Source organism: Channa argus, chromosome 14 (assembly GCF_033026475.1).
Source record: "Channa argus isolate prfri chromosome 14, Channa argus male v1.0, whole genome shotgun sequence".
Taxonomy (NCBI): domain Eukaryota; kingdom Metazoa; phylum Chordata; class Actinopteri; order Anabantiformes; family Channidae; genus Channa; species Channa argus.
Genome location: NC_090210.1, coordinates 4202752 through 4230146, shown reverse-complemented (window position 1 = coordinate 4230146; position 27395 = coordinate 4202752). Strand labels below are relative to the sequence as shown.

The window sequence follows — 27395 nt, the reverse complement described above, 5'->3', positions numbered from 1 at the left end:
TGATTGCAGTTTCAACCATTCTCTCCTAATATTTAAATTGAGGCTATAAGGACACTGTGCAGATACTACGATGTATCCTCTCACGGCCATCCTTGCATGATTAAAAACATCTGATTCTTTTAAAAAATATAATAACAGCATACCTACTAGTATATAAGTCGTTAAAACTGACTTCACTTTGGTCAAATTTAAGCGATGCCTTAATACACTTAATTACATTATGGTATTTTTACTCACTCAAATATACTACAGTGAATATACTGCATATACAACTCCAAACTCTAAAGATTATTAACATAGAAAATCTATGCAAGAATGAACAATGATTTAAATGATGAAGGGAAGAAAAATTAGGCCAAAACAAAGAAACAGCACACCTGCCAGTGACCAGCTTTGAGGAACATTTTAGTCCCGCTCACTTTCACATTACAAAGTCACGTCATCAGCCTCTCAGCCTCTCCCATTCACCTTGTTGTCTTAAGCAACGCGTTCTCATATCTGTGTATCAAAGCCAAAACAAACAGAATCAAGTAATATTAGAGCTGAGTAATATGCTCATATATAATCTCTCCTTTTTCCCAACTGCCATGGGCCTTATCAAGCCTCAGCTCAGGTATATGACACAGAGTCATTTAAAGACACTTTGACATTGCAGTTTGTCCTCATTGAGCTTACAGCATAGTACATCCTAACACGAACATGCATTGTTGCATCGGTTGTGTGCCTAAAGGGAGGTGAAAAATAGGGCAGCATGAATCCTGGAAGAATAAGCATTCTCTTTGTTACACCTATGAACAATACCGAGAGGTGTTCATTGGGAAAATTGAACCCCCCGTCTTAGCTGGTCAGGCATAGAAGATCATGGACGGGCGAACAAAAAAAGAACACAAAGCAAATGTGCACAAATACTGCCTTTCTCTGGGCCTTAGGAAGTGCCTGTTCACCATAGCCAACAATGGCAGTACACGGATTATGTGCCAAGTTCAGGCTTGTGCTACTGTTCTGAGGACATGTAGTACTGTGTTTTGCCTGTAAGGGGATGATAAGCTGTGGGAGAGAAATGATGCCCCTGACTGTGCTAAAAGTCTCCCATTGTTGAGTTAATTTACTGTATCCATCTGATTGTCCAAACTTTAAACGGTTACTTAAGCACCATTTGGTCCAAAAAACGGAAGAGAAAAGAAATTAGTCTACAGCAAGTGTCTATAAATAAAAGTGTCACCTCCTGGAAACACCACTTTATTTGCTGTCTCACTAGTTGACGGTTGATGCAGGAACATATGAATGGTTTTTATTTCCTGTAAAAAACTTCGGCATCATCACTTACCACACCAAAATGGAAATCACAAGCGGTTACACAACTATGAAACAACTGGTGCCAACAGAGAATATTAACATATCCAAAACTTTGCTGTTGCTCAATCTTTTCTGACTGCACACAGATAACATTAAACCATTTAAACAAAAACCCAACTTACATGACAATCAACTAAAACTGAGTGTAATTATCTATACAGTGCACTGTATCTAATGTCCTCACTATTTTTTAAGTGTACCGATCCCAAGATTAACATGTGTGTGTGCGTTTGGACATCAAATGGAGTTTTAAACACATGCTTGATGTGTTCACTGATGAACAATAGGGCTGGTATTCCAGTATCAGACAGCATCAGAACATTAGGTTTGAAAGGTAAAATGAACTGCTGGTGTTCCCAGTGCTAAATCCATGTCATATGCTAAAGTCAGTAGGTCAAAGGTCAATATAGTCCTATATCCTACATCTGCTTTAAACAACTAGAAAGTGCTAACGCACATATAGAGAATTATATGTTAATTGTACTTACTGTAGTGGCTTATGAGCAAAATGATCAGAAACATTTTGATGTGTATTTTCTGTGTATTTATTTATTTAGGGTTTGATGAATGAAAGCTTGAGTGAAACAAAGCAGCTTTGAGAAATTGAAAATGTTGTCAATGTCTATATGTCCAAAATAATTATACTCACATGTCACCACATCAACTTCATTAACAAATAATTATTATAAAGGCTTAAAATAGGATCGCGTATCGGCAGTCTGTTCAAACATGACAGTATATATAAACTCAATGGCCACTTTATTATTTACACCTGTACAATTCAAAATGAATGAGGTGGCTAAGACATTAGAACCACCTGTTAATATAATTTACTCCACTATAACTTCATCATGCACTATGACCTCAATTTTTATTTATTTTTGTATTCTTAGATGTTGTTCCTGGAATATTGTAGCTGTTGAAGAATTGCATCAAACTGTTTGTGAAAAAGTATTTTTAGCTTTTTTAACTGCATGCATAGTTTAGTCATGCAATTCTGAATAAAGGGAAAACACTGCTTTAGCAATTATATAATAAGGAAGATCTTTTCCCTCTCACTCTCCAAATTCCTGCTAACTCTACTCCTTCACCTCCTCTTTCCCATGCTTTCAAATTATTAATCCTTTTTATGCATCAGCACATTAGACCAGTAAACAATGTGATCACATTCCTTAAAACATTTAGTTTGCTGGGTGACTTAATTGTTTCTCAGCTTGTACCCTCCTTCCCCTAACCACTAGTATCTAGATCCTGGTGGAATTGTCCTTTACCTTTCACCACATACATTACCTAGTCCTTTTCTATGGTTGCTCAGTAAAGGTTACAATCAACACCTTATTAATTTCTCTTTATTATATTAATATGTTTCTTATTTTTCTGCCATTTTCCATTCCTGGGTTCTATCATCCGCTCACATGGTCTTTCCTATCACTGCTATGCTGATGACACACAGCGGATGACTCCACTTCCTCATCACACATTTCTACCTGTCTCTCAGACATCTCAGCCTGGATGAGAGAGAGACATCTTCAGCTCGACATCTCCAACACCAAAGTTCTTGTCTTCCCAGCCCGACCTTCTACGCAACACAACATCAGCATAAACATTGGATCTATAGGGATTGTTCCTACTAAGTCAGGGGATCATCATCGACGACCAACTGAGCTTTAAGGACCACATCTCCTCAGTCTCTAGAGCATGCAGATTTGCAGGTGCTGGTTGTATTTTGTCTTGATCACTGCAGTACTTTGTTGATGGAGTTACCGGTATCCACAATCAAACCCTTGCAGATGATCCAAAATGCAGCAGCATGACTCATTTTTAATCAGACAAAAAGGATTAATGTCAACCCATTATTTAGATCTCTACTCTGGCTTCCTGTAGTTGCTCGCATCAGGTTCAAAGTTCTGTCTCTCGCCAACAGGGTGATCACTTCAACAGCTCCTGCTTACCTCAACTCCCTCATTCAGGTCTACAATGCTTCCCTTCCGCTGTGGTCCCATCACCGCACAGAAGACACCAAGCAAACCTCTTCAGAGCAATGATCCCACGATGGTGAAACAAGCTACCAGCCTCTGCAGACTCCCAGAACTCCTATCCACTTAAATCTATTTTTCTAAAAACAAAAACAAACAAACAAACAAAAATAAACTTGCATCTCATGAAATGTAATCACTTCTCTGATAGGACTCTGATGTTTCCTCCTTGACTTAGATTTTTGCTGCCTTGTACCTCACTTGTAAGTGGCTTTGGATAAAAGCGTCTGCTAAATGACTAAATGGAAATGGAAAATTCTTAATTCAGTTTTCATTTGAGCCCCTTGCTGATTGCCAGGTTTGCCACATACTGTAGTTCTGTGCGTAATAAATACAAATTATCCCCTTAGCCACCTACTCTCTGTGTGTATATTACACTAGTCTCAACATGACTGCTTTTATTACCTGTACACAGACAGTCACCCAGCACAGAGCAAACAAGGAAGTATTACGAGGGTTAGGATCCCAGTGAAAACCCATCTAGATAATTATCATTTCCTTCTCGAGAATATTTATGTTTACATACTGGCAATTGCACAAAACTGTTGGTATATTATAAATGACATGGCTCACATGCCAACATAGAGTTTTATCAGACAGTGGCCTGACAAAGGTCAAAACTAATTCGTTTAAGTTAAACACCAGAATAATTTCATGAAAAAAGGTAATAAATATTTCATTCCGACTTTATGGGCAACAGTGCCTGCATGTTTATGCATCAAATTAGTGGCTTATTGAAGCAGCTATAAAAGCCCTGCTTCCACAAACAGTCATGCAGGTTATACTTCTGGCATATTATGTAGTAATTTGCTAGTTTTCTCCAGTGGAAAATAACTAGATACATTTACCCAAGTTCTATACTAATGTCCAGCTTTGGGGCTATTGTACTTATTAAGTGGCCTGCTTGCATTTGGTGGCACTCCATTGTGTCTCAGACTTGACAAATGCAGTTGTTGGGCATCTAGTTGGGGGGGCTTTTTTAGATGCCTTTAAGCTGTAAGCACATCCATCAGTGTTATCAGATAACATCAGGCACTGTGGCATTAGTCTTTCAAACAAGTACATTTAACTTGGAATAGACTTTTATGTGTTTCAAAGTTTCTGCATTGGTACTTTTACTAAAGTAAATTATATGACTACTCTAATCTAAAATTTTAGGTGATGCAATTGTTTACTACATTTCCAAACAGATAACCTGAATTTCCAAATTACAGGTGTGGCTGCAAGTGACTAAGCCTGAGAGTGGGTGTGATCGAGGAATTCAGGTTCAGTCATCTTAAATTGGTGTTATTAATCTGGCAGAAGTTTCCTTTCAGTTGGAAGGTAATTCAATCATTTTTTCAAACACAACCTTACTTGTGATTAATTGTGATCCAGTTAGTCGCATCCTTTCAACATATAAAGTAGGTAGTAGCTATAATATATATGTATTTTTATGTAAATGTGTAATGTTTCACAGCATTCCCCTTTTGATTGACACAAATGTCCATCTTCTGCTTCGCTCAGTTTGGGCCCACTTAAAGCAATAGAGTTTCCAATTATATCCATTAATAAAATGTACATAATGCATAATGTTGACAAACATAATACAGTAAGGTATGACCAGGCACCATCCTCAAATTTCTGTGTGGAATTGTAAATCATTCTTAATATAATATGAATGATTACACAGAGTGGGCTTGTGTGGGTGTATGGGTTATCTATTGTTCTGTGTTTTAAAGAAAGGACAAGGCTGGGAGAGAAGTCAGGGGGAGGTTTTTCGGGGGAGGGGAGCATTTCTTGTGAATTTAGAGTTGGAAGGACCATCTGGCCTGGATGCTTGTGCAGATTCAAACAATTTTAGCCACTGGGTTGTACTCCTTAATGACACAAATTGATTTTTCAGAATTACCATGGGCTGTCATAGCAATTTTGGGCCTTAACTAACTGAACCATCTTGGGACGGGTCCATGTAGTGGTTGTTGTTTGAACACAGTCGACCCAGGTTTTATCACCGTGGGCTAAGACAAAGATCTAGTTGTTTGGCAGAAATGGCCAAAAGTGTGTTTGCTGCTAGGGGACCTTGTGCATTGCACAGAGGGGATGCAATAATGAAAAAGCAACATTACCCCAGTATGTTTCAGCATTACCCAGAACTATCAACTGAGACAAAAAAAAAACAAAAGATTTTGTAGAAATTCCGCCAAAAAGAGTGATCAAATTTCCAACCAGAGTTCTGTAATAAAATTGCAAAAGGTGGAACTTGCTGAGGAACAAGGGTTCCAGGAATGTTACCTTCAGTTACTTGCTGCACCACTGAAAACACACAGCATATATATATATTTATTTATTCATTCATTTTCATTGTGGAATAATCTGTACTATCTACCATCGGTCGACAACAACCAAACTAAAGCAGACTAACAACGACTGTGCTGCAGCAGTACAGTCAAAACTGTGTCACTGTGTCATGTGTAGTGTTGTGTGACCAATCACAGTCCAGGTAAGGTAATGTGACTAAAGGGAGCTCAGTATCAGCCTAATAACTTCAGAGTGCTCAACCAATCAGTGCACTCCCAGTCAGGGTTTAGCATCTGCTTGAAATAATACCGAACAGTGTGAATGTGCAACTGTTCTGTGCATGTAAACATGCGGCAGCTTGTAATTCTTTGCAGCAGCAGAATGCATCGGGAGTGATTTGAAGTGAACGAGTGAGATCAGCTTCCTCAGAAAACACAGTGTAAATGTGTTTAGGAGAAGTCTGCAAATTTTAACCAGACAGCGAGATTTATTTACTGGGAAAAACACTCTCTTATAGGCTGATTTTTTTTCCACTGTTGTCGATAAAAAACTCCAAAATTCATTTCATTGTCTTTTCTCTACAATGGCATCACACATCCTTCTTGCTGAGACAAATTGGTTCTCCAGTGACATTTTCTCAATAGCTCTTGCAGTGTCCTTGTTCACCATTTTGCACAAAACAACATTGTCCAGTTTTTCTCTCTTAAGCTGTTCATCATTCTCTCGTCCTTCCTAAGTCATGGCTTTAATGCAGAGTCCTCTTCTTCTGTGTCACATTGCAGAAAGAAGAGCTCTGACTGGTTTAAACTAGTATGTATTACACAACAATGCAGCATAAGTGAGGACAATCTTTCTGTACAGCAAAGCCATAACCTTTAAGAATAATTGTAGCTCTGTGAATTTGCTGTCTTTCTTGCAGCTATTTTGTGTTAAATTACATACAAACATATGTGTAACTCAGTACACTTTAATATTATGTAAAAATGGAAAGAGTTAGAGGCTATTGACACTACCTGGTGCCATAGGGTGACAAACTACAAACTAACTGACTTGCATCTTAAAGCTGTGTTTAGCCAGGGGTATATTGTGAAGATCTATTTATGAGACCCCATTTCATTTTTTTTCCATCCTTACATAACATCGATGTGTTTTTTTTTTCTCCCGCTCCACACAAGAACCAGCACGATCCAGCCTGTACATTCCAGTAGTTGTCATAGCAACAGGACTGCATCCCTTTCCATTCTTTGTCCAGCGTCATTCGTCCCCATCATTCGAGCTTCCCAGGCAGAAGGTTCGGATTTTGCATGCTAATTGAAGCCCCTAATTGAGACTTCACACAACAAAGTGGAAGGGGTTTGAGATATAGCAACCGAATCACAAAATGGTGGCACCATGGCAAACTCCCCATATTGTGCAGTGTCAATGTAAAAGATCCACAGAGTTTAGAGTAAATATACAAGCAGATAGAGTGGACAGGAACTAAATGACATGCACCCTTTAAAAACATTCTTTGGTAATATTTTGATTACTGGCGAGTCCAAAAAGATATAAAAAATTCTGGCACAGGTGGGATCAGTAGGTGGTTTGAGGAAAAGAACATGATGTCCTTGCTGTCTTTGGAAAGGCAGGACATTTTACTGGGGATAATGGGCGTCTCTGCAGTTTTCAGGCCATTTTAAATTCCCAGTAATTGTATGTGGCAGTCAGGGGATGGGGTTTTTGGGTTCAGATTTAGACCATCGGGGAGAAATATCTGTGGGAGGGGGATGAACTATTCCTGAACAATTCCTTTGTCAAGTGCACATCAGTGTCTGTATAAATGCAGAACTATATACTAAGGGTTATTGTTATACACACACACATACACACAAATGAACAAACATATGTTTGTGTGTGTGTATAATATATACAGTATATCTTCTACACAAGTTTATTACAAGTTTTAAAGCAGAATTTCTAATTTCTAATTTTCGTGTAGCAACTAGTTTTTTTCTTGACAAAAATAACACAAAAACTCAGTAACCTCCAAATATTTGCACAAAACAAAGTTCAAAAGGTGAAGAGACTTCCCATTTGGAAAATAAAGTGACAAAAACAAAGTTTGAGTACACGTGTTGGCTCAGACCCAGTAACATCCTCTGAACAAGCCTGAACCCACCCTCCACTTTTGGATTGGTTAACTTTTTCCAGCAAAGCCAATCACTGAGTTGATTATTGCCCTGTTGTTAGGGGAGCTAGGATGTGGGGTAAAGGTCTCAAATTCTGTTGCCCTACCCCCGAAAACACAGAGAGGACACCAGGAGTAAATGTTTGTGTGTGCTTGAAATCTATCCTTGTAATGTCAGTAAAAGTATTTTTTTTTTAAGTTTGAGCTTAAGTCCGGAGGTTCCACACAACTGTGAATAAGCTCTGAAAGTACAATGACATTCTCACTTGGTTTTACAGTAAATAAAAGAGCTCACACAAGATAAGTGTAGTCCTCAGCCACAACAATCTGTGGTGCTGTGTTCTTGTTTTGGACACGGCATGTCTGGGAACATTGGCCTCAGCCTGTCGCAATGAACAAGTCTAATACTGGTCATGTGAGCAAACCCATTTCCATTTACTTCCCACAGGATCTGGAACAAAGCTGCTGCCTGAGATCCTGTCAAGAAATAATCCGGACCCAAACAGCGGAACATTTGGCAAATAAAAGTACAACCAGGGAGACTTTACTAGATTTTCCTTAAAGTGCTTTCATTTTACTGTGGGGTTTTAAAGAAGTACATTTTTTTTGCAGCCCGGAGACCAGCTCCAACTAGAAACGTGTTCCTGAAAATTACAGTCTTCACAGAATAACCAAGTCTTCAAAGTTGTAAAAAAGAACATTTTGAGATGACTTCTGTTCATTCAGTTCCTGAGAAACATTTGAGCTCCTGAGCGCCAATCAAAAGCTTTATTATTCATCCAGTCCACAGCTCTGCAGCTGTAAGAGCCGTAGTGCAGTAACCATACCAGTTACTTTCTTACAGTAACAGTTTGCCATTTTGGGAAATTCTTATTTGCTTTAATTATTCTGACAGTTAAATGTGCATACAACTCTGGTGTCTGTATAGTTTGACCGCTGCTCGCAGCTGATTAGCTTTGCATAAAGACAGGAAACAGGTTGAAAACTATCCCGGTTCTGTCTGAGGTGCTGAAAACTTACCAGCAATGAAGATTTGTGCTAGTGGTTTCCCAGTCTCTAATCATTATGCTAAGCTAACCAGCTGATAGCTGAGGCCCTATTTACCACGAAAAGATGATGGTCAGTGGATAGATAGTTGGATAAAAGGATCTCAGTGTTGGCATTAACTGTCCTCAAAAAAAAGCAAATATTTCCCCAAATGTCAAAATTTATTAATTCAGGTCTAAAAGTCAAGAGTCATACAGCGATAGTGTGATAAAAATACGTTTTAAATGTGTCAATAAAAACCACCAGGTTCAGTAAACACACCGTTTAACCAAACAACAGGTGTATTACAATATTGCAGTTAACAAAAGGATAAAACTCCTTGAGGAAATCTACAAATGGCATTATGGACAGATCCACCACATTTGAACAACATACGTCTGGGTACAGACAGCTACAAAATGTACCATACAAGATGACCCAGTGTGTCAAAATCTGACGACAAAAATTGCCATTTAGAAATAGACATTTGATAGAAATCAAAGAATTAGTAACACCGTAAGACTGGAGAGTTGAAAAGGCAGGTCAAAATACATCAACAGGACATGACCTAGTGATATTTATTTAGTGGCACATGCTGTCCAGCCTTAGCAGCTCTATTCAGTGTCCATTTGCTTTAGTTCATTTTTTAGTTAAAAGAAAAATGGAAAGATAAGCTAAGAACAGTGTTACAAAAGTCAGTCCCTTCTAAAGACAAGGGAAAGACATGCCCTGCAAATACCAGCTCAAAACTACCAAGAGTATTATTATTTTGTCAGGATTTTAAGTTGACCAGCCAACCTGAAGCCATTAAAATGCATGTTAAAATAGTGTCAGCTGGAGAGAGAAAAAAATATACAGTACTACTTTAAAGAAAAATAATGTCAGGTGGGCAGTGAGGGTCAGTCCATGAGTTGTGCATTTAGTAATCCGAAGGTTCGTCTCCTTCCTCATCCAGCAAACAGGTGCGGATGAGGGCCTCGGTAACACCGTACGGGTCACAATTGGCTGATGGACGGCGGTCCTCGAAGTAGCCCTTCTTCTCCTGGCCCACGCTACGAGGAATCCGAATGCTGGCACCGCGGTTGGCCACGCCCGCGGAGAACTCGTTGATGTTTGAGGTTTCGTGGTGGCCGGTGAGACGGCGGGCATTGTCGAGCCCCCCTTTGGGATCATAGGCACGAATGTGATAGCTGTGCCTTTTCCCAAGCTTCTCTATGGAATCTTCAATGGTTCTGAGAACACAAAAGACAACATTAACGTTACACATTTAAAGTTGTCCACCAAAAAGATTCAAAGCTGTCATGTCAGCTGCATAACGAGACTCACTTCAATCCCCCCTCTTCCCTCATCTCTTTTGTGCTGAAATTAGTATGGCATCCAGCACCGTTCCAGTTACCAGGGATTGGTTTGGGGTCAAATGAGGCTACGACACCAAAATCTTCGCAGACACGGTGTAGGATGAAGCGGGCCACCCAGAGATGATCCCCCATGTTGATCCCTTCGCAAGGTCCAACCTGGAACTCCCACTAAAAAGGAGGAATTTATTTTAAGTTATATTTTGAAAGTGGCCTTGAAAATGCAAACAATGCACAAAGTGTACATGTGGATCATCACCTGAGCAGGCATCACTTCTGCATTTGTGCCACAAATCTGGACCCCAGCATACAGACAAGCTCTGTAATGGGCCTCCACTATGTCCCTGCCATAGGCTTTGTCAGCTCCCACACCACAGTAATATGGACCTGAAAATACAGAAATAGTCAAAAAACACTGCTTCACGTCTCCATGCAGGAAACACATTTATAATTATAACGTTAAACCAGCCTTGGCTTTACCTTGTGGCCCAGGGAAACCGTTTGATGGCCAGCCAAATGGGTGTCCATCTGTGCCCAGGATGGTGTACTCCTGCTCCATGCCAAACCAGGGATGCTGGTCTGCCACCAAATCCATCATCTTCTTACACGTAATGCGAAGATTGGTTTCTGCAGAGAAAAGCGTTCAACTTAAAACACTGACGCAGGGCTATGAAAGCGTGAGATTTTTCCTCTTAGAAACCAGGGGGGCAAGTCAAAGAAAAATAATTTTCGTTGCAGTTTAATTTAGAGTCTTTTGTTTCCTGACAGTCCTGTTATAAGAGTGAATGTAACAGTCAGGAATAACTTTTCCAACATTTGCAAAGACGAAGGGCAAAATTATAAGTCAGATTACAAGCTTGCAACTAAAATGCAGCTGCCTTCATCTCTCTCTGAAGTCACTGCTTCATACCAAACGGAAATATCTGGTATTTGTACGAGATTATTGGTGTATTTTATCAAGTTTGAATTTCTAACCATACTTTGTTGCACCATTCGTTACAACTTCAGACTGCTTATTACCTGCAGGTTTGCGGTTGTACTTGAGCACTTCACACAGGACCAGCTTGTTGGGGTCTTTACGGAACGGATCACGGAACATGGCTGCAGGAATCAGATACATGTCGCTGTTGGAGCCCTCGGCCTGGTAAGTGCTGGAGCCATCAAAGTTCCACTCAGGTAGATCTGAAAGAGACGGGGTACAGCTACATTACACCACATTTAGGGAACTGTCTTCGTCAACGTTGGATCAGTATTTACTCATCTGTGTACCTTCAATGCTTTTGGGTTCGGAATCCAGCGTCCGGGTTTTGCATCGGAGCCCCTCTCCGGTTCCATCAATCCAAATATACATGGCTTGGACTTTATCCCCCTGAGGGAGCTCCATGTACTGCTGCTTCACAGCTTTACTTAAACAGGCGCTGGCGGACGTGGCCATCTTATTTCCTACTATAACACACCTGAGGAGAAGAGCAGAGCCGGCGTTAGACCTCCGTGCGCTCTGGAGCAAACCTATCCGGGCTCGGCAGCAACAGATCCACCACCATTGTCTCTACTTTCTCAAATGGGGGAGGGATGAAAACCCCCGCCGAGAATGTAGAAAAAAAACAACACAACACATTTCTAGGTTCCCCCCCCAATTAATGGTCTTTAAAAGAGAAGTCGGAAAACGACTTTCCACCGCCTGCGCATAAATATTAAAAACGATTTTGAGGTAATTGCCTGCTCCCAAAGGAGAGGTCATGGAAAACCTTATCGCAGAAAAAAAAAAAAACACTAGACGACCGACAGACGTCAGCAAAGCCGCGTCTTAACTGCACATGTCACTGTTGTCGTGGTTAGTACAACCACTAGTGATGTAATATTACACCATGTACGTCTCCATTATAATCAAGTACCTACAATTTAAAGCCCCGTTTCAAAACAACACACTAACTCTTACCAACATTTAAATGAAATAAATCTCCATCTGACACCGATGACCTGAGATAATTCCCCGTGTTAAATAACAAAAACTAAGTCTGTTAGAATGAAAAGTCTACAGATGAAGCTGAGCTCCCGCCCGACGTCGTCAAGTTAATCATGGAATAAAAGTAGAGAAAATGTAGAACAATTACCTGGATAAACGAGGAAATCGAAATAAAAACTAAAGGACTGACAGGTCCCGGTTCTCAACGTGCGATGTCTCTCTAGTGTCTCTTTCATTCTCCAGTAACAGAAGTCCGGATGCGGCCACATTTATAAGAACAGGAACTGGGACGTCGCGTCTTTGATTGGTCGGTGAGACGACACTGCGTTTACTCCTGGATGATTGAAGGAACATGCAGCTCCATCATTGGACAGCAGCCTGCAAAAGGAGCCACGACGCCCTCTAGTAGGAGTTCAGCAGCATGTTACTATGGATGGTCCCCCCCCCCCCCCCCCCCCCACCCCCACCCCACCACTGCCATCACCCACCGTGTGTGTTTGTGTGTGCGTGTCCTAACATGACATAATATAATCTGAGGAGTTACAATGAAAGTCAAACAAAAGCGGAGGTGTGAGCAGGTCTGAGATGGAGGATGGTTGTTTTAAATGGAGACCTGCTTCATTGTTGGTCATGGTTGGCTTCACGGTCTTCACTGTGAGGACAAAATGTACAACATCCTCAGCCGCGGCACACACACACACACACACACACACACACACTTTAGATCTGACGCCACCATGTGGCAGGACTCAGATTATGTAATCCAGCCAAGATAAAGCCTCTGGTTTTACAATGCAGGATACAAACCCGAAGAGGAGAGTGATGAGCTAAGTACCAACGTGTTGATAATAGGTGAAACAACCGGTAACAATGTAGAATGTTTCATGACAACTGTTACTTATCTTTATATTATTCAATTATTGAGTAAGTAGTAGCTCAAAGGTGTTTTAGTTTAAGCAATGTTTTAATCACCACACTATTTTCCTAATCTTATCTCACATCCCAGAGCCACTTTTAACTGTTTACACCAAGTGGTTTACTAACCTGGGGATGGACCAGAAAAATCTAATGACAAGAAGCTTCAAAGAAACACTGCTCTATTGCAACAGGCCACATACTCACTCTTTCACCCTCTCTTTACCCAAAAATGTTTGGTTTATAAAGCCATGTTCTAACATAATGCAACACGTTTTAGGCATTTGGCTTCTGCACACGCTGAATTTGAAATGAAACACTCAAGATTTGAGGGAAGTCAGGACTTTCAGCTTTAATTCAAGGGGTTTGACAAAAGTGTGGCATTAACCATTTAAGCGTTAAAGCCATTGTAATACAAACACCCCCATTTTTGCCGCTTCATAAATAATGTAATAAATGGCTTAAAAGCACTTGCATGTCTGGGTGTGGTCTGTTCCCTTGTTATTCTGCTTGATTAGCAATGAAGTGAAGACCTGGAAATAGTTGAGGTCCATGAAGTATCAATTCCAGTAAAAGGAGGCCAATTGTTCGGCTGAATTAACAATATCACCCCATCAGAGAAATAACTAAAGCAAATAAAGTAGATGACTGCAGAAGCCTTTCGCAACATCAAGGCAAGTAAAGAAGGTGAGAGACTGCGTCATGAAAGTGAATTTTGCAACGAGCTTGCAAAGCACTGCTAACACTCAAAACCGAAAGCAAATCTAAAGCCAATTTTGCCAGGTTAAACACATAAAAATGCCTGCCCAGTTCTGGAATATGATTCTTTGGACCGATGAAACAAAATTTTAAAATTGTAGAAGAATGATGGTAAAAGAAAACTATAGAGAGGGAAAGGAAAAGCTTATAATGCAAAGTATCACCACATCACCTATCAAACGTGGTGGAGGCAGTGTTATGGCACGAGCATGTATGGCTGCCAATAGAAGCTTGTCATTGGATTTTATTCATGATTTAACTTCTGATAAAAGTAGCGGAATGAATTCTGAATTCCACAGGACAAAGCTCTCTTCAGCCAAAGTGCTGCTAATGCTGTGAGACCTAGCTTCACATTGCAAAATGGATGATGACCAAAAAACAAACTACTCAAGAGTTCTGAGGAAAAGAAAGGGGGTATTCTTCACTGGCCAAGTCAGTCACCTGATCTTAACCCAATAAAGCAGCTTACTGAAAACAAGACAGGAGGCAGAGAGATCCACAAACAGCCGCTCAAGGTAGCTGCAGTAGAGGACTGGAAAAGCATCTCAAGCAAGGAAACAGCATTTTGGGTTTTAGACTTTGTCATTGAGTTCAAAAATGATTTTAATCCAAATGTTAAAGGTTTCAAATGATATTACTTTGTTTCATTGTTATGAGGGTTGTGCATTAAAGTTGCTGTAATTTCTTCAAACCCCTTAAATATAAGCTGCAAGTGTTCACTTCTCACACCTTGAGGGTTTCATTTCAAATTTAGTGTGGTTGTGTACAGAGGCCGAATGCCAATGACAAATTCAGCACTGTTTCAATATATATGATTTATATTTAATCTCACTGTGTCAACCAGTTTTCTGGTGAGAACAATGTGCAGAGTTTGGACACTTTCCCTGAGCTCTCATTAAAACTTATCTGGTCAGACATACACTATATTGCCAAAATTATTCGCTCACTCATCCAAATAAATGAATTCAGGTGCACAAAGCAAGATCCATAAAGACATGGATGGTGTGGAAGAACTTGACTGGCCTGCACACAGTCCCGACCTCAACCCGATAGAACACCTTTGGGATGAATTAGAGCGAAGACTGCGAGCACTGTGTATTATGTATTTCATAAACACACTCCTAAACCTCATGGAAAGCCTTCCCAGAAGAGTTGAAGCTGTTATAGCTGCAAAGGGTGAGCCGACGTCATATTAAACCCTATGGATTAAAAATGGGATGTCACTAAAGTTCATATGGGTCTAAAGGCAGGTCAATAGTGTATTTTGGAGTGTGATATCCAAGTTTTACTTTCAGGTACATATACTATGAGAATCTGTGTAATAGTGAAGAGGAGCTCGCTTATTTTAGCACAATAATGTAAATAGATTCTATTATTATGACAGTATGGCCCTACAGAGTCCAGGTGTGAAACTGGTCTGCCCTGTCACTCACCGGACACATTTGGTGCATCACTGACAAAGTTGAGCCATTGAAATTCAGTGACAATGGGGGAAAAGAAATTGCTTACAAAACAAAAGCGCTGATCTTGCAAGTTCCCATGTGTTTACAGAGTGATGTTAAAACATGTTCCTGTCCCAACATTTGACGTTTTTTGGCATCAAACTCAAAACGGGCATATATTTTAGAACAAAATTCCAGTGTCAACATTTGAATCATTGCATTTACTGGGTGCTTACATTTTTTATATATGGTTGTAAATATTATAAAAATAAACCCATTTAATGTTAACATTTGAGAGCGCTGCCAACAACACTGGTCCCAAATCTCACTCAGCTAGCAAACTGACGGTTACTTTACCCTCAGTGCCAAAAAAAACAAAAAAACACAAGGATGTAACCTTGGACTGCAAACACCAGAACAACAACAGATCTGGATGTTCTCTTGGATACATCCGCACATCATGGTATTAGGTAGTATAGTTGGTAGCTTCATGGTGTTAGAAGAAGGAATGAATGAACAAACCCTGCCGTTGTCATCACTGGAAGACGGGGATGAGGGGGACAGTGTACTTTGAACATGTACACAAAGAGCAGATTCGAGGAAGACTATGGCAGCAGCTAGCCAGTGACATGTACAGAACTGTTAGTTGTTAACAGTTTGAACATGTGCAAACAGGCTGGTTAAGATATTGCCCTGCCTTGACGAAGAACAGAAGGCCCTTCCTAGGCCTTCATGTGGACACTTGTGCATCACAATTTTTCCTTCATTTATTTCTCCTTTTAGACCAGACTTTTCCCTGGTAAATTGGGAACAGGAAACGGTCACGGTTTCCCTTTCAAACTGCAAATGCGAGGTTGAGGTTGATGTAAGCATAATGAGAGGTTGATGTAAGCATAATGGCTTTAATATGAACAAAGCAAAACACAAATGACTCCAGGAGATGGTACAATGAATAAACAAAGACCTAAATATGACCCTAAACAAACATAGACAAAGTAACAAGAAACACCAACCAAAACAAGCCACACACAGTGGTAAAACTCAGTCCAAAAACAACTCACAATAATGCAGATGTGAGGCACTTTCCATCACAAAAGGTTGGTGCAACACAAAGCAGGAGACAGTATGAGTTCAGAAGACAATGCAGCAGCTTCCTTGTGCTCAGGTCACGTGAAGAAATACTGAGGCTCAATGAGCTGATCTGTTACACCTGAACGAGGGGTGTGGCTGGTGTCAAGCTGGGAAGCCCATCAAAGGGAAATTGGGGAAGAAAAGGCCGAATGGGTGTTGCGGTCGGGGGTGCGGGAAAGGAGTGATCAGGTGACTGATGGTGAGTGTGAGGAAACAATGGCAGGGATCAACAAAGGCCAGGGTGCTTGAAATAGGGCAACATCCTGGGTCATGACAACCCTTCTTAATCACTAGGCTCATTGGTTCACACAAAGCTTCACTGAGCCTTTAATGCAAATGTAGCATTTATACTTGTTTGCAGAGACATTACTTATTTACCTGGGGCTAAAATACCATTGCTATACCCGAGACTGTGGCAGCACCTGGACATTTAACAAAGTTCTCTAGCAGGTTCTGGCCAGAAGTGTTATTGTGGGTCGATTAGTTGTCATGAGAACCAGTAAGGCATCACAATCTGAAATCACAATCATACATCCTGTCAGCCTGGTGCCAAGGCCCAACGTAATACCCTGGATTCAAACGTTTGGGCAGGCAGTGTGCCAGGTGATTATAATTAAAAAAAAAAGTAGAATTAATATGGACAGGCTCTTTGAGGTTTGGATACATGCTGACATAAAGTACATTTCCTTCCTTTGGCATTCATGTCTTTTCTGATGCCCTTTAACCTTTTGTTCTTTGCTTGAACATCTTCTGGCTCCCCCCAATATTTTCTCAGATAACAAATAAATGTTTTTTAGGCGACAACTGTAGTGTTTTCCTGCTCACTTTTGGAGTTCAGTCAATGCACAACACCACCTGCTGGACAAATAGCTCGCGTGCAGCCTTTGCAGACAAAGGTGCTTCAGTAGGTACAGTAGCTCCTTATTGACAGGTGAGCTGGTGGTTTCTTACCTGTGAGAGGTCTCAGAAGGGGATGTTTCACCTTCCTCCACTACAGAAAGACCTAAAAACAAAGTACAATTAACCGCAACGCTTTAGTTACCAGCTGACAGATATTCATACATTATGTGAAAAGCAGTAGACAATATACAGGTGGGTGCAAAAGATATTATTTTGAAATGTGAAAAGGGTAAAATAATTGTTATTTAGAAATTTATTGCACATTCAGCTAGTATTAATGCTACATGTGCATTAATATGAACATTTTATTGAATTTTATACAGTCATTGACCAGGGGTGGTAGCTAAGTATTCACAAAATATTATGTTGATCAAAACAATGCTTTGTTTACTCTTTTTGGCTCAAATTTCAAAACAAGGATATGCAAACTTTTGCAACAAACGTATTATGAAACCAATATCATGGTATCAGCATTAAGAATATTTTCATACCTGATGAATGAAACTGAAATGATAGGAATCAGAGGTCAGTCATTGTGATACAATGACATTGATTTTAAAATAACAACAATTTTCCTCAATTTTATGTATTAATCTTCATCATAGTGATTATTTTCGAACAGATACATTTGTAGATTTTCCTCTTTGATACCAAGAATGTTGGAATACTTTTCCCCTGTCCCAACCCTGAAGAGGATGACTGGACAGCAAGAACTCCTGTTCCTTCTGTCTGTCGTGGACCTTGTTTAATTCTCAGATAATGAAAGGAAAGGAGTGGAACATCTATTCGTGAATATGATTGGTTGACGTTATAATAAGTAAATGTATTTATGATTTCTCAATGTCTGAAATTTAAGACCTTTAAATTAAATAATCAATTTAACTCATTCAACTGAATATATAACAAATGCAAGATAAAAATACCTGACAACAAAAACTTAGTGTATATATAACTCTCACAACAGAAAGACAATTATTTCAGCTCGAAACTTGCTAGAGACACAGCAATTATCCATCACAGGTAACATTTAATTCTCATCAGGTTTAGGTTGTGTTAAGGTTAAATTATAATCACATGGTAACACAGTAGAAAGTAGGGACCGTTTTAAGAGTCAGCTGCGGTTCATTCATGTGCACATGAAAAGCTGACATCTACAGTTAAATGACACAGTTAACTTACCATTTAAAAGACCAAATTTCTGTCTGTAGTGTTTCTGTATTCTTAGATGTAGATTATCTTGAATGGCAACAGTCTGCAATCAGGAAACGTAAACACGTGTTGTAGCTAAAGAGTGAGATTATAATAATAATTATAAATATATATATATTTAAATATCCAGGTATACAATTAATTGAAATACAAAAAGACAAGTAAATTACCTGGCTAGAATTTCATTTTACTAAATATCAACACAAATTATAAGCGACATATATAACAAGTAAAAGTAGTAGGTCATAATAATACATTCATAATTGTCAGAAAAACACAAGGTTTCCCTCTCAAACGTTTAGAAGAACAATAAAATAACATAAAAGGGACTTTGTTGTGATAATAGTAGTGGTAGTATTTCTTGTTATTGCGGCTGCAGTGAGTTACTGAGCGATGACAAGGAAATCTTATTTCACAATCATCATTTCCTCTGTAAAGGCTTTACAAAAAATCAGACACACCATTCTCTGCTAATGATGTTCAGTAAAAAGCAATGTGCACTGACATTTATGATGTTGGGGACGTCCAGTTGTTCCAGCAGAGGGCAGCAGCTACTAACCCTGGACTCACAAATGTGCAGCATGGTTTCAATCACGAGCTCACAGAGCAACTTAAGCAGCATTTCCCTTTAACCTGAGGACACTCCCTACAGTCAGTAGATTAATATGAAAACTTTAAAATATCATACAAATCTATCATAGTTTAACTGCGAATTTAATGGTCACTAAACATCCTCCATTCAGTTTGTTCAAAATTACAACATGTCAGATCCAGACTTGCTTGTCAAAATATAATTGAAGGCTTTTATAAAGACTGAGGAGGCAAAGATGATGAGGATGCTACTTTTAGCAACACACTTTACTGGGGAAAGAAGCTTGAAACAAGAGACACATGTGAAGGTTGTTTTTTGATCACTTCAACTCCTCCGTTGTTGCCTCGTCGTACTATTGCATGAGGATTTTGACTAACGTGCACCATAAACTTTGTCTGCACGCTTTGAAACTTCCCTCCTGGTTTGCAGCTCTGTCACTCAGCACAGAAGTTGACGAATGCCCCTTCATGCGTCTCATGCCTTCACCCCACTCAACCTTTTAATAATTAGGCCCTAACCCGTGCAATCCCTCGGCCATCATATATCATCATGTCCTCTACAAACCACAGGACAACACTCCACCTTAAAAATTAATAAGGCTGACAACATACTTGTCGCTATTTCAATGCCCAGCATGTCCTCTGTGACTCATCAGTTCAGCTGTAAATCAGGCCAGGAGGAGCCCCGAGGGACTGTGTTCCTCTAAAGCTCCTTCAGAACACTTCATATGGAGAATCAAAAACAAAACAGTTTGCAATAACACTTATTGGCATGGCAGCATGAAATACTATTGATTGTCCAATGAAAATCAGCAGGGGCACAGTCTGCTGCTGGGATTGTTACCTTTGCATGATCTCTGTCTATATTTTCTCTTCGGTATCAGCCTGGATGAAGGCAGAGCAGTGTGAGGCATCATGGGTTATATTTAATCCAGCCTTGCTCTTCTTTGGGATAATAACTTTTTTGCTCCATTCCAGGACTTGTCTGTCATCTTGACATGGCAATATCTCCCAACTCCACTGTTTCATAGTCAGTTTCATTTATTTCCAAATACCATTTCACACCCTGCTGGCTTTAACTAGGTATTATACAGCGTGTGGGGAGTGTGCTGCAGATTGAATCGTGACAGAGACAACACTGTTCTAGTGAAAAATAAGTGAATATTGTAAGTGGCAGAGTATATAAAATGATTTTTTGCTCCATTGTCTTGGCATGGATTTGTGTGTTTGTCATCCTGCTCTCTCAGAATCATATGGGAAGTATACAAGCTGATAAAATTAGCTGCTTTTATGTTATTAAGATTTGTATTAAAACTGAGAACTGTAAATACAAAATTCATGCATCTGTGATCCACAATTTTTAAGTCTCTTCAGCTATAGACAGTTTTCATCCTTCATGGATTTTAAAAAACAGACATTTTTACATTTTATTTTTTTATTTTCCATACTAACCTAGGAAAATACTGTTGCTAACAAAATCACAGTTACTTGATAAGAAAATTGTTTAATAATGCTCATTTTAATCAGGTTTGTGATTTCTATAGTATTGTATTTTAAACCATTTCTGTGGCAATAGGTCGAGATTTACATGCTTATCTAGCTTTAATGTACATAAATATGTAAAAGCAAAAAAAGTTTTATGGTGGTGGTGGTTTTATGAGGGTCTGTTTTTAATCTTAATGCTAAGGTAAGCGATCAAGCCCCTTGCGCCAGCTTTATATTCAACCAAGGACCTCAACTCATCTTTGTGTCTCTTTGTGTTTCAGAATATGTGTATAAATAAATGTATGTATAAATAACTGGGCTCTGATATCAGTTAAAGTGGATGTTAGTTAACTGCTAGTTAAGGCCAAATTTTAACCAATTAGTAAAAGATTCAAAAGGAAAATGTCAAGCTCTTTATAACCTTTATTAGTTTTATATGCTAATAGTAGCAGTATTGGTGATGAAGGTAGGTCATCTTCTTCTTCTTCTTCTTCATACAGAATATTTAATGGACAGATATGAGAATGAAAAAGATTCATCTGCATTTTGTTATTTGTCAGATGCCTTTATTCAAAGCGCCTTTGAAGGGAGAAACACTTGAATGTCAACTTGGGGTTTAATGTCTAGTGTCCCATGAGGAACTGGGAATTGAAACATTATCCCTGTGGTAAATGGACAACTAGCCCACAGCCACGCTACAACTCTCTCACGTGAAAGCAAATAAGCAAATATCTTATTATTATTATTAGAAATTAAAATGTCTTTGAGGCGGCACTAAACATGGTTTCTCTGCATGGTCTGTTAACCCAAAGGGTTTATAAAAACACATGTGTACATGCATTGTAGCAGTGGCTCTGGAAGATGGGAGGCAGGAGTTATGTTAAAGACAGACGCAGATAGATCAGCAGGAGACGTCAGTGATAGCAGAATGCTTTTATTTTTTTTTTTTAAATCATCGCACTGCTAAATATATGCTTTTAGTTTCCCTGACATTTGTGTCATACTTGTCAGTAATAGTCCCCAGTTCCAGTTAGGGAGGGGCCAGTTAGATTAGGCTGAACACAACGGGCAATAAAGTTTGAGCAAAAAGTTGTTTTTACTCATGATATGAACTTTGATGGAGAAACCGCCTGCATGGACATCGTATACCAACAAACCTCTACGCAATATGTGTATAAAATAATTTAGGGTTTATAGCCCATTTAACATTTGTGGTGGCTAATGTTCTGTCTACTTTAACATAAAGCAGTTGCACTTGAATCAAGATTTTTTTTTCTTTTCTTTTTATTGTAACCACATTATCAGCCCCTCCATGAAAACCTATTACCTGCCTGTTTCATTTGTTCTCTAATGAACCCTGTTCTCTGTAGTTCTAAATCTCAAAATCAAAAAAATGCCACTTGTTTATGCCACGAAGATGAAGTCCACTACAACATAACCAGCAGGAACAGTCATTTTTTTCACAGATGGTATTGTAAAATCTACCTGCAGTCACTCTTGCGCAGAAATAAAATTAAGAGATAGGAATGTTCTTTTTTTCTTGTTGTTTATTTGTTGTTCTTCAGTAATAGGCCTCCTTACGCCCACACGGCCTTTCATATGCAGAAATCACCCACTGATGTGTGTGCTATGGTGCCAGTAGGTGGTCCTCCCCATGGCTTGGTGGGCGAGCGTGGTGCCGTCCCTGCTGCCACAGCCGCTGACATATCTGAGTTGTTTATTAAGAGGATGACAACTCTATCAAGCCCCATAAGCGGGCCCTCGTGCACAGGAGTTCTTTTGTTACTTTCAGGGAGGGTGTCATCAATCTTGCTGCCATGCTACTCTCTTGAGCTGTTGATGGCAAACACGATTCCTCCCTTTCTGCCTGGCCTCTCCCGCCTCGCAGTCTGGAATCAGGCGTGGTGAGGGGGATCGGGGAGATAGGAGGACTTTCCCCGAGAGTGCCTTTTCTTGACAGGCGACGGAGCGGACCGTTTGGACACCAGGGCTCGATATATAGGACCATGTAATGAAAAGACGTTGACAGGACCTGCTTGCTTTGTAATGAAGGTCCTCTGGAGCTGTGAATGAATACACACATCTTTCACGCTTTTGTCTTCCTGCCTTTCCCACAGAATCTATCTCATCCATTTCAACCAAAAACAACGTGTAAGAGAAGCATCCAAGACAACAGCTCACAGCGTTAAGCATTTACATGCAACGACGGGGTGTGAATTTTTAATGAAACAGCAACTAAGTTGATTTACACCCACGATTTGGTAACTAAATCCCTTTTGCATCAGCCCATGAAGGTGCAGTTGAATGTTCAGCCTCTTTCCTCACTCTGTCAGTGCTACTCAAGACTCAGTGCAGCTCACAGAGATGGACTATGATGTATGTACTCCACTTTAGCATTGACTGAGGTCGCAGACTCCATAAATGTCTTAGACAAGTCTGATATTTTAATCTCTTTTTAGTGAGGGGATGTTGGGCCTTTGCCCAATCAATACACAGGGCAACAGCCTTGCCAAGTTTTCTCATGGTAGCTTTTCATTGTTCAGTCTGGAAACTGAAATGTCGACCAGAATAGAACTGCTCAAATTCAAGCTGAAATACGACTGTCTGTAGTCAAAGTCATCATTTTATGATCTAGTAGCAGCATCTGATAATAGCTAACAGAAATCGGCGATTGCAGTCTGAAGATGACTCTCGTCAGTGGAAGAGCGGGCAGACTGACACCTAAAATTTCCCTTTTCTGTTTTCAAATCATGTCCAATCTGTTTAATTCATCAGTCAACAATGGCACTAAAAGCTTGAGAGTGGCGGGTGGGGGGCTGCGGTGCCGCCTTTGTAAGCACGCACAGCCAAAAATATCAAGACGCTCTCTCACATTAACATTGCTAATTTGTTTGCCAATGGTTTCCAAGGCGCTGAATAATTGGCTGTGAGATATTGTTTGTTCAGGTGTTCCACATAATTGAATTCTGTATTGAAAGTGCTGTGGATGAATGTTGGAAGAATACTGAAAAGAATCGTGTACTTTGTGATACATTTTCTTTGAAATGGAGCAATTGGTGTAGATTCATTCGCATCCCAATTGCGACTAGGGATGATTGCTGCACATTAATTATCTGGCCAATGTATAAAGCACACACAGCTTGAATTTAAAACAACTTAACTCATGTTCACCCGTTTTCAATTAATGTCCTGTAGTGGAATCTCTTTTGTGGACCCTTCCAGAGATGATGTGGTTTCCTTTACACATGATGACCTTTTGAAACTCACAGATTGATTTCATGCATCCATTATTCCACCCGAAATGCTGCTTTTGTCAGTGCTCTGCTGTGAGCCGTGTGCTGATAAGCCCTGCTGATGTGTGTTGCGTTGCCAGTCGCATATGCACATGTGGAAGTGATAAAGGGTCCAGCTGGACACATGTGTTGACAGAGCCGGATGATGTATTTAATCATAGTTAGTTGTGAGGAGGGTCTTGGTTGGGTTTGATTCAGCTGCCCGTCACTGACCTAATGCCTCTGCTCAATCAGTCACCTTGTCCTCCCCTTGACTTCTAACCCCCTGATCCTTTTCTCCCACCCTGAAGGACAAGAAAAACAACCAAAGTGCTTATAACCGTCCGCTTTACAGCCCACCGTCTGGACAAAATATGAAATTATCGCTGGGTCCTTGCTTGTCTTGTCTAACACATTTCAACCACTGATTTGAAAAGTTTGGGGAAATAAACACAGAAAACTCTTTACTTGTGAAAATGTAATGCAACCCAATTCAAAGGAATTTAAACATTCGAAACAAACAAAAATATATTAGAAGTATATCAAACTGATCTGGTCTTGAGAACTACTGCATATGTCAAAAATTACTAATTAATAGTAGGTTTGTGGATTTATACAACATGGGAATGCAGAGTTTGAGAGAAGTGAGTTTAACAGACCTTTGGAGTTCACCACACATCTCTTAATGTAGCGACATTAGCTGCTACTCACATAACAGAGACAAATGTCTCAGCAAATAATGGCAGTTGCACTGTGGCTAACTTAGGCGCCAGGCTATGACAAAAAAAAATAAAAAATATTGTGTGTATCAGTAAGAAAAATAATCTGCATTAAATTTCATTTGCTTTTTAAACTTTCCATCATGAACCCACAGTGTTATGTGCAATGCTAATATCTGCGAAATACTCAGGTAATGGAGCTGTGAGTACAGCACATGCAGTAAATAGGACAACATGGAGCCTGCTAGCACTGTAATAGTATGAGAGTGATCAAGTATCATTATAGAAATGAAAGCAAACAGCAAAGTGTTGAATATACAAATAATAGAAATAAAAAAATCTTAAAATTAAAGATAAGTGCAAACCTTTAATGAATTTAAACCTCTGATCTGCTGCCCTTCACTACTGTGCCTGTATCTCTTCATCTCAAAAAAACTATTTAATTTCCGAACCTGTACTGTCTGTTTGCTTCAGTATTATAAGAGATCATCTTGTGTTTCTGACAATGTTTGTGTGTGCGTGCGTGTGTGTTCGACTCTCCGGTCTGATAATCAGTGACAGAGATGTTGTAGGAGTGTGACAGAGTTCTATTTGCCATAACTGACATCTTCATCCCATCACTTTTCTTGTGTTATTTTGCAACTTACCAAGTGCTGGCATCTGTGGTGTTTCCAGGCGGATACACTGCAGTGGACGGGGAATTCAGTGGATTCAGACAAGGCCACAGCAGCTCAGGCAGGTGGAGAGAAGGAAGAGCTGTGCACAGCAATACAGTAGGAGGGGAGAGGAGATGGGGGGGAGGAGTGGGGGGCTGTTTCTCGGAGGCTTATACTTGGAGTGTTTAGCAGACATGCTGTCAGATTCAAAGGAGGCCGATTCAGAGGTCGAAGGGGATGATTGTATCGACGGGTTGTATTCGCTGGTCATAAGTGGAAGCAGACAGAAAAGCATTAAAAATCCCACCATACTGTTTGCTGGATGGAAACTGAATCAAAGCAAGAATAGATGCTGAACATGTACCCGTTTTGACAACACACTCCTCTCAAGAATATTTGCACACTTGGCACACATGTCCAATTTCATTTAGCCCACTAAGTATTGAATTTCATTCATTGGCACAATCATTATCTAAAACAAAAGCTCAACTCCAGTGATTTTCTAAATACTCAATGATTTATGGATTTCACGATTGGCATTTCTAGATTTAGGAACATGTTCATGCCAGCAAGAAAATGTAATAAATGAATGTCCATAGAACCTGAAACTGCAAACATGTAACCTGCAGTGTACAACGTTGTAACACTACGTAGATAATAAAAATGCTTAATATACCCTGTAGTTGTAAGAATAACAGGTTTTGTAATTCAGTGATCCGAATTCATAGCATTTATATTCATTAGAGGTGCTGACGGAAACATGTAAACAATATTAGCACAGCGTTTCTCTCTTCACCACCCTTGTTTGTAACGTCACAATCTACGTCCTAAATCAGAAACATAATCCTTGTCACATGCTGAACTGCACTTGTGGACATAACCAAGTCAGAGCAGTTGGAAACATCCATCATTAATAAACAAAATCCACACTTGTTAACAGATTGATAGCACAACATTAACATGTGTTTATGACTGGTAATATTAATTAAACAAGAAAATAGCCTCGTGTTAAGTTTGGAAATTTGAATGAAACCCAAGAGTGCACCTTCTCAAAGAGCCTAAAGGTTTAGAGACTTTTTCTCAACTTCCAAAAAGCAAGGAAAACTTATCAGCACCTGAATCACAAACACTGAATTACTGCAAGCTTTAACAGTTCTTGATTCTACAAAGGTCAAGTTCAGATCTACTTTAACTTTTACGTTAATCTCAAAAACCCCTTTACAGGAATATAAATGTGGAAATACATGGATGCAAATGTAGTGTTTTGGAAATAAATCCTCAAATGCTTAAATCACTGCAATTGTCAGATTTACAGAAGGTCTGCAATAAATTACATGCACATTTAATAGTAAACAGAAGATCCACTGTTATTTACAGCATAAATTCTAAAGTGAAATGCTAATTGAATAATAATAAAACATTTAAGATTTCAAGCTGTTGTTCTACTTTACCTGTGCCTGAAACCTAAACATTGAAACTGCACATACTGTGCAGGAGAACGTCAAGCGATCGTTAGTCAAGACTTTACATTACTGTAGAATTTCTGAACACAGCTGAGTTGTTGATGTTATTCTTTACTTCGACTGAATGGATACTTTAAGTGAAGAGTGTTTGTGACACAAAGTGAAAAGGGCGTCGTGTTTCTCAGGGCAGTTTGCACAGGCTTTTCAGCTGCCACTGGCCCATGATGTCTGACCCCTCCCTTTCTTTGTCACCACTGGCGCTGTGCTGTGTTTTCTCCCATCTCCCTGGCAACCAGCTCTGCATGCTATTGTGTTGATGTTTGTCCACAGCTAAGGTGTCGCCTATGTGTTTAATGGACCTCCCAGTCCGCTTCAGTGTCCGCTTCAGAGTACCCCAGCAAAACTGAGCGGCTGGGCCCTGCCACTGTTTGTCCCCGCGTGTCAGTGAGTCGACGCAGGGTGGGGATGAGATAGGGCTGATAATGACCGCTTTGTTCCTTTGCTAGATGTGTTGAAGCTGTGCTCCTGTGGACCAGGAGACGCCTGGTCAAACAGAGACACACAAAGGCTCTGGACACGGCTGGCCATGGCCCATTCTCCACAGTCTGCCATGCTGCCAACATACACCACCTTCTGCAGCCACGCTGAATTACTACCCTCACAACCT

The 27395-nt window shown here is 39.9% G+C and overlaps 1 protein-coding gene across 1 annotated transcript; it reads right to left on the bottom strand.

Annotated features, from left to right (window-relative positions):
* Positions 1 to 9089: 9089 nt before the first annotated feature.
* On the bottom strand, positions 9090 to 12492 carry LOC137098386 (glutamine synthetase). Its single transcript, XM_067474595.1, has 7 exons — positions 12335 to 12492; positions 11490 to 11677; positions 11241 to 11402; positions 10701 to 10847; positions 10480 to 10607; positions 10192 to 10391; positions 9090 to 10097 (listed from the first exon to the last, which is right to left on the bottom strand). Exons 2-7 carry the CDS (start codon positions 11653 to 11655, stop codon positions 9785 to 9787), a joined length of 1116 nt encoding a protein of 371 aa, XP_067330696.1. The 5' UTR covers positions 11656 to 11677; positions 12335 to 12492; the 3' UTR covers positions 9090 to 9784.
* Between the last annotated feature and the right edge of the window lie 14903 nt (positions 12493 to 27395).

Excerpts from the sequence above, each read along its gene's own strand:
- LOC137098386 (XM_067474595.1), bottom strand. The coding sequence starts at position 11,655 with ATGGCCACGTCCGCCAGCGCCTGTTTAAGTAAAGCTGTGAAGCAGCAG. Across the intron at positions 10,392-10,479 it reads CAGAAGTGATGCCTGCTCAG|TGGGAGTTCCAGGTTGGACC; the intron begins GTGATGATCCAC and ends CCTCCTTTTTAG. Across the intron at positions 10,098-10,191 it reads AGGGAAGAGGGGGGATTGAA|AACCATTGAAGATTCCATAG; the intron begins GTGAGTCTCGTT and ends TTGTGTTCTCAG.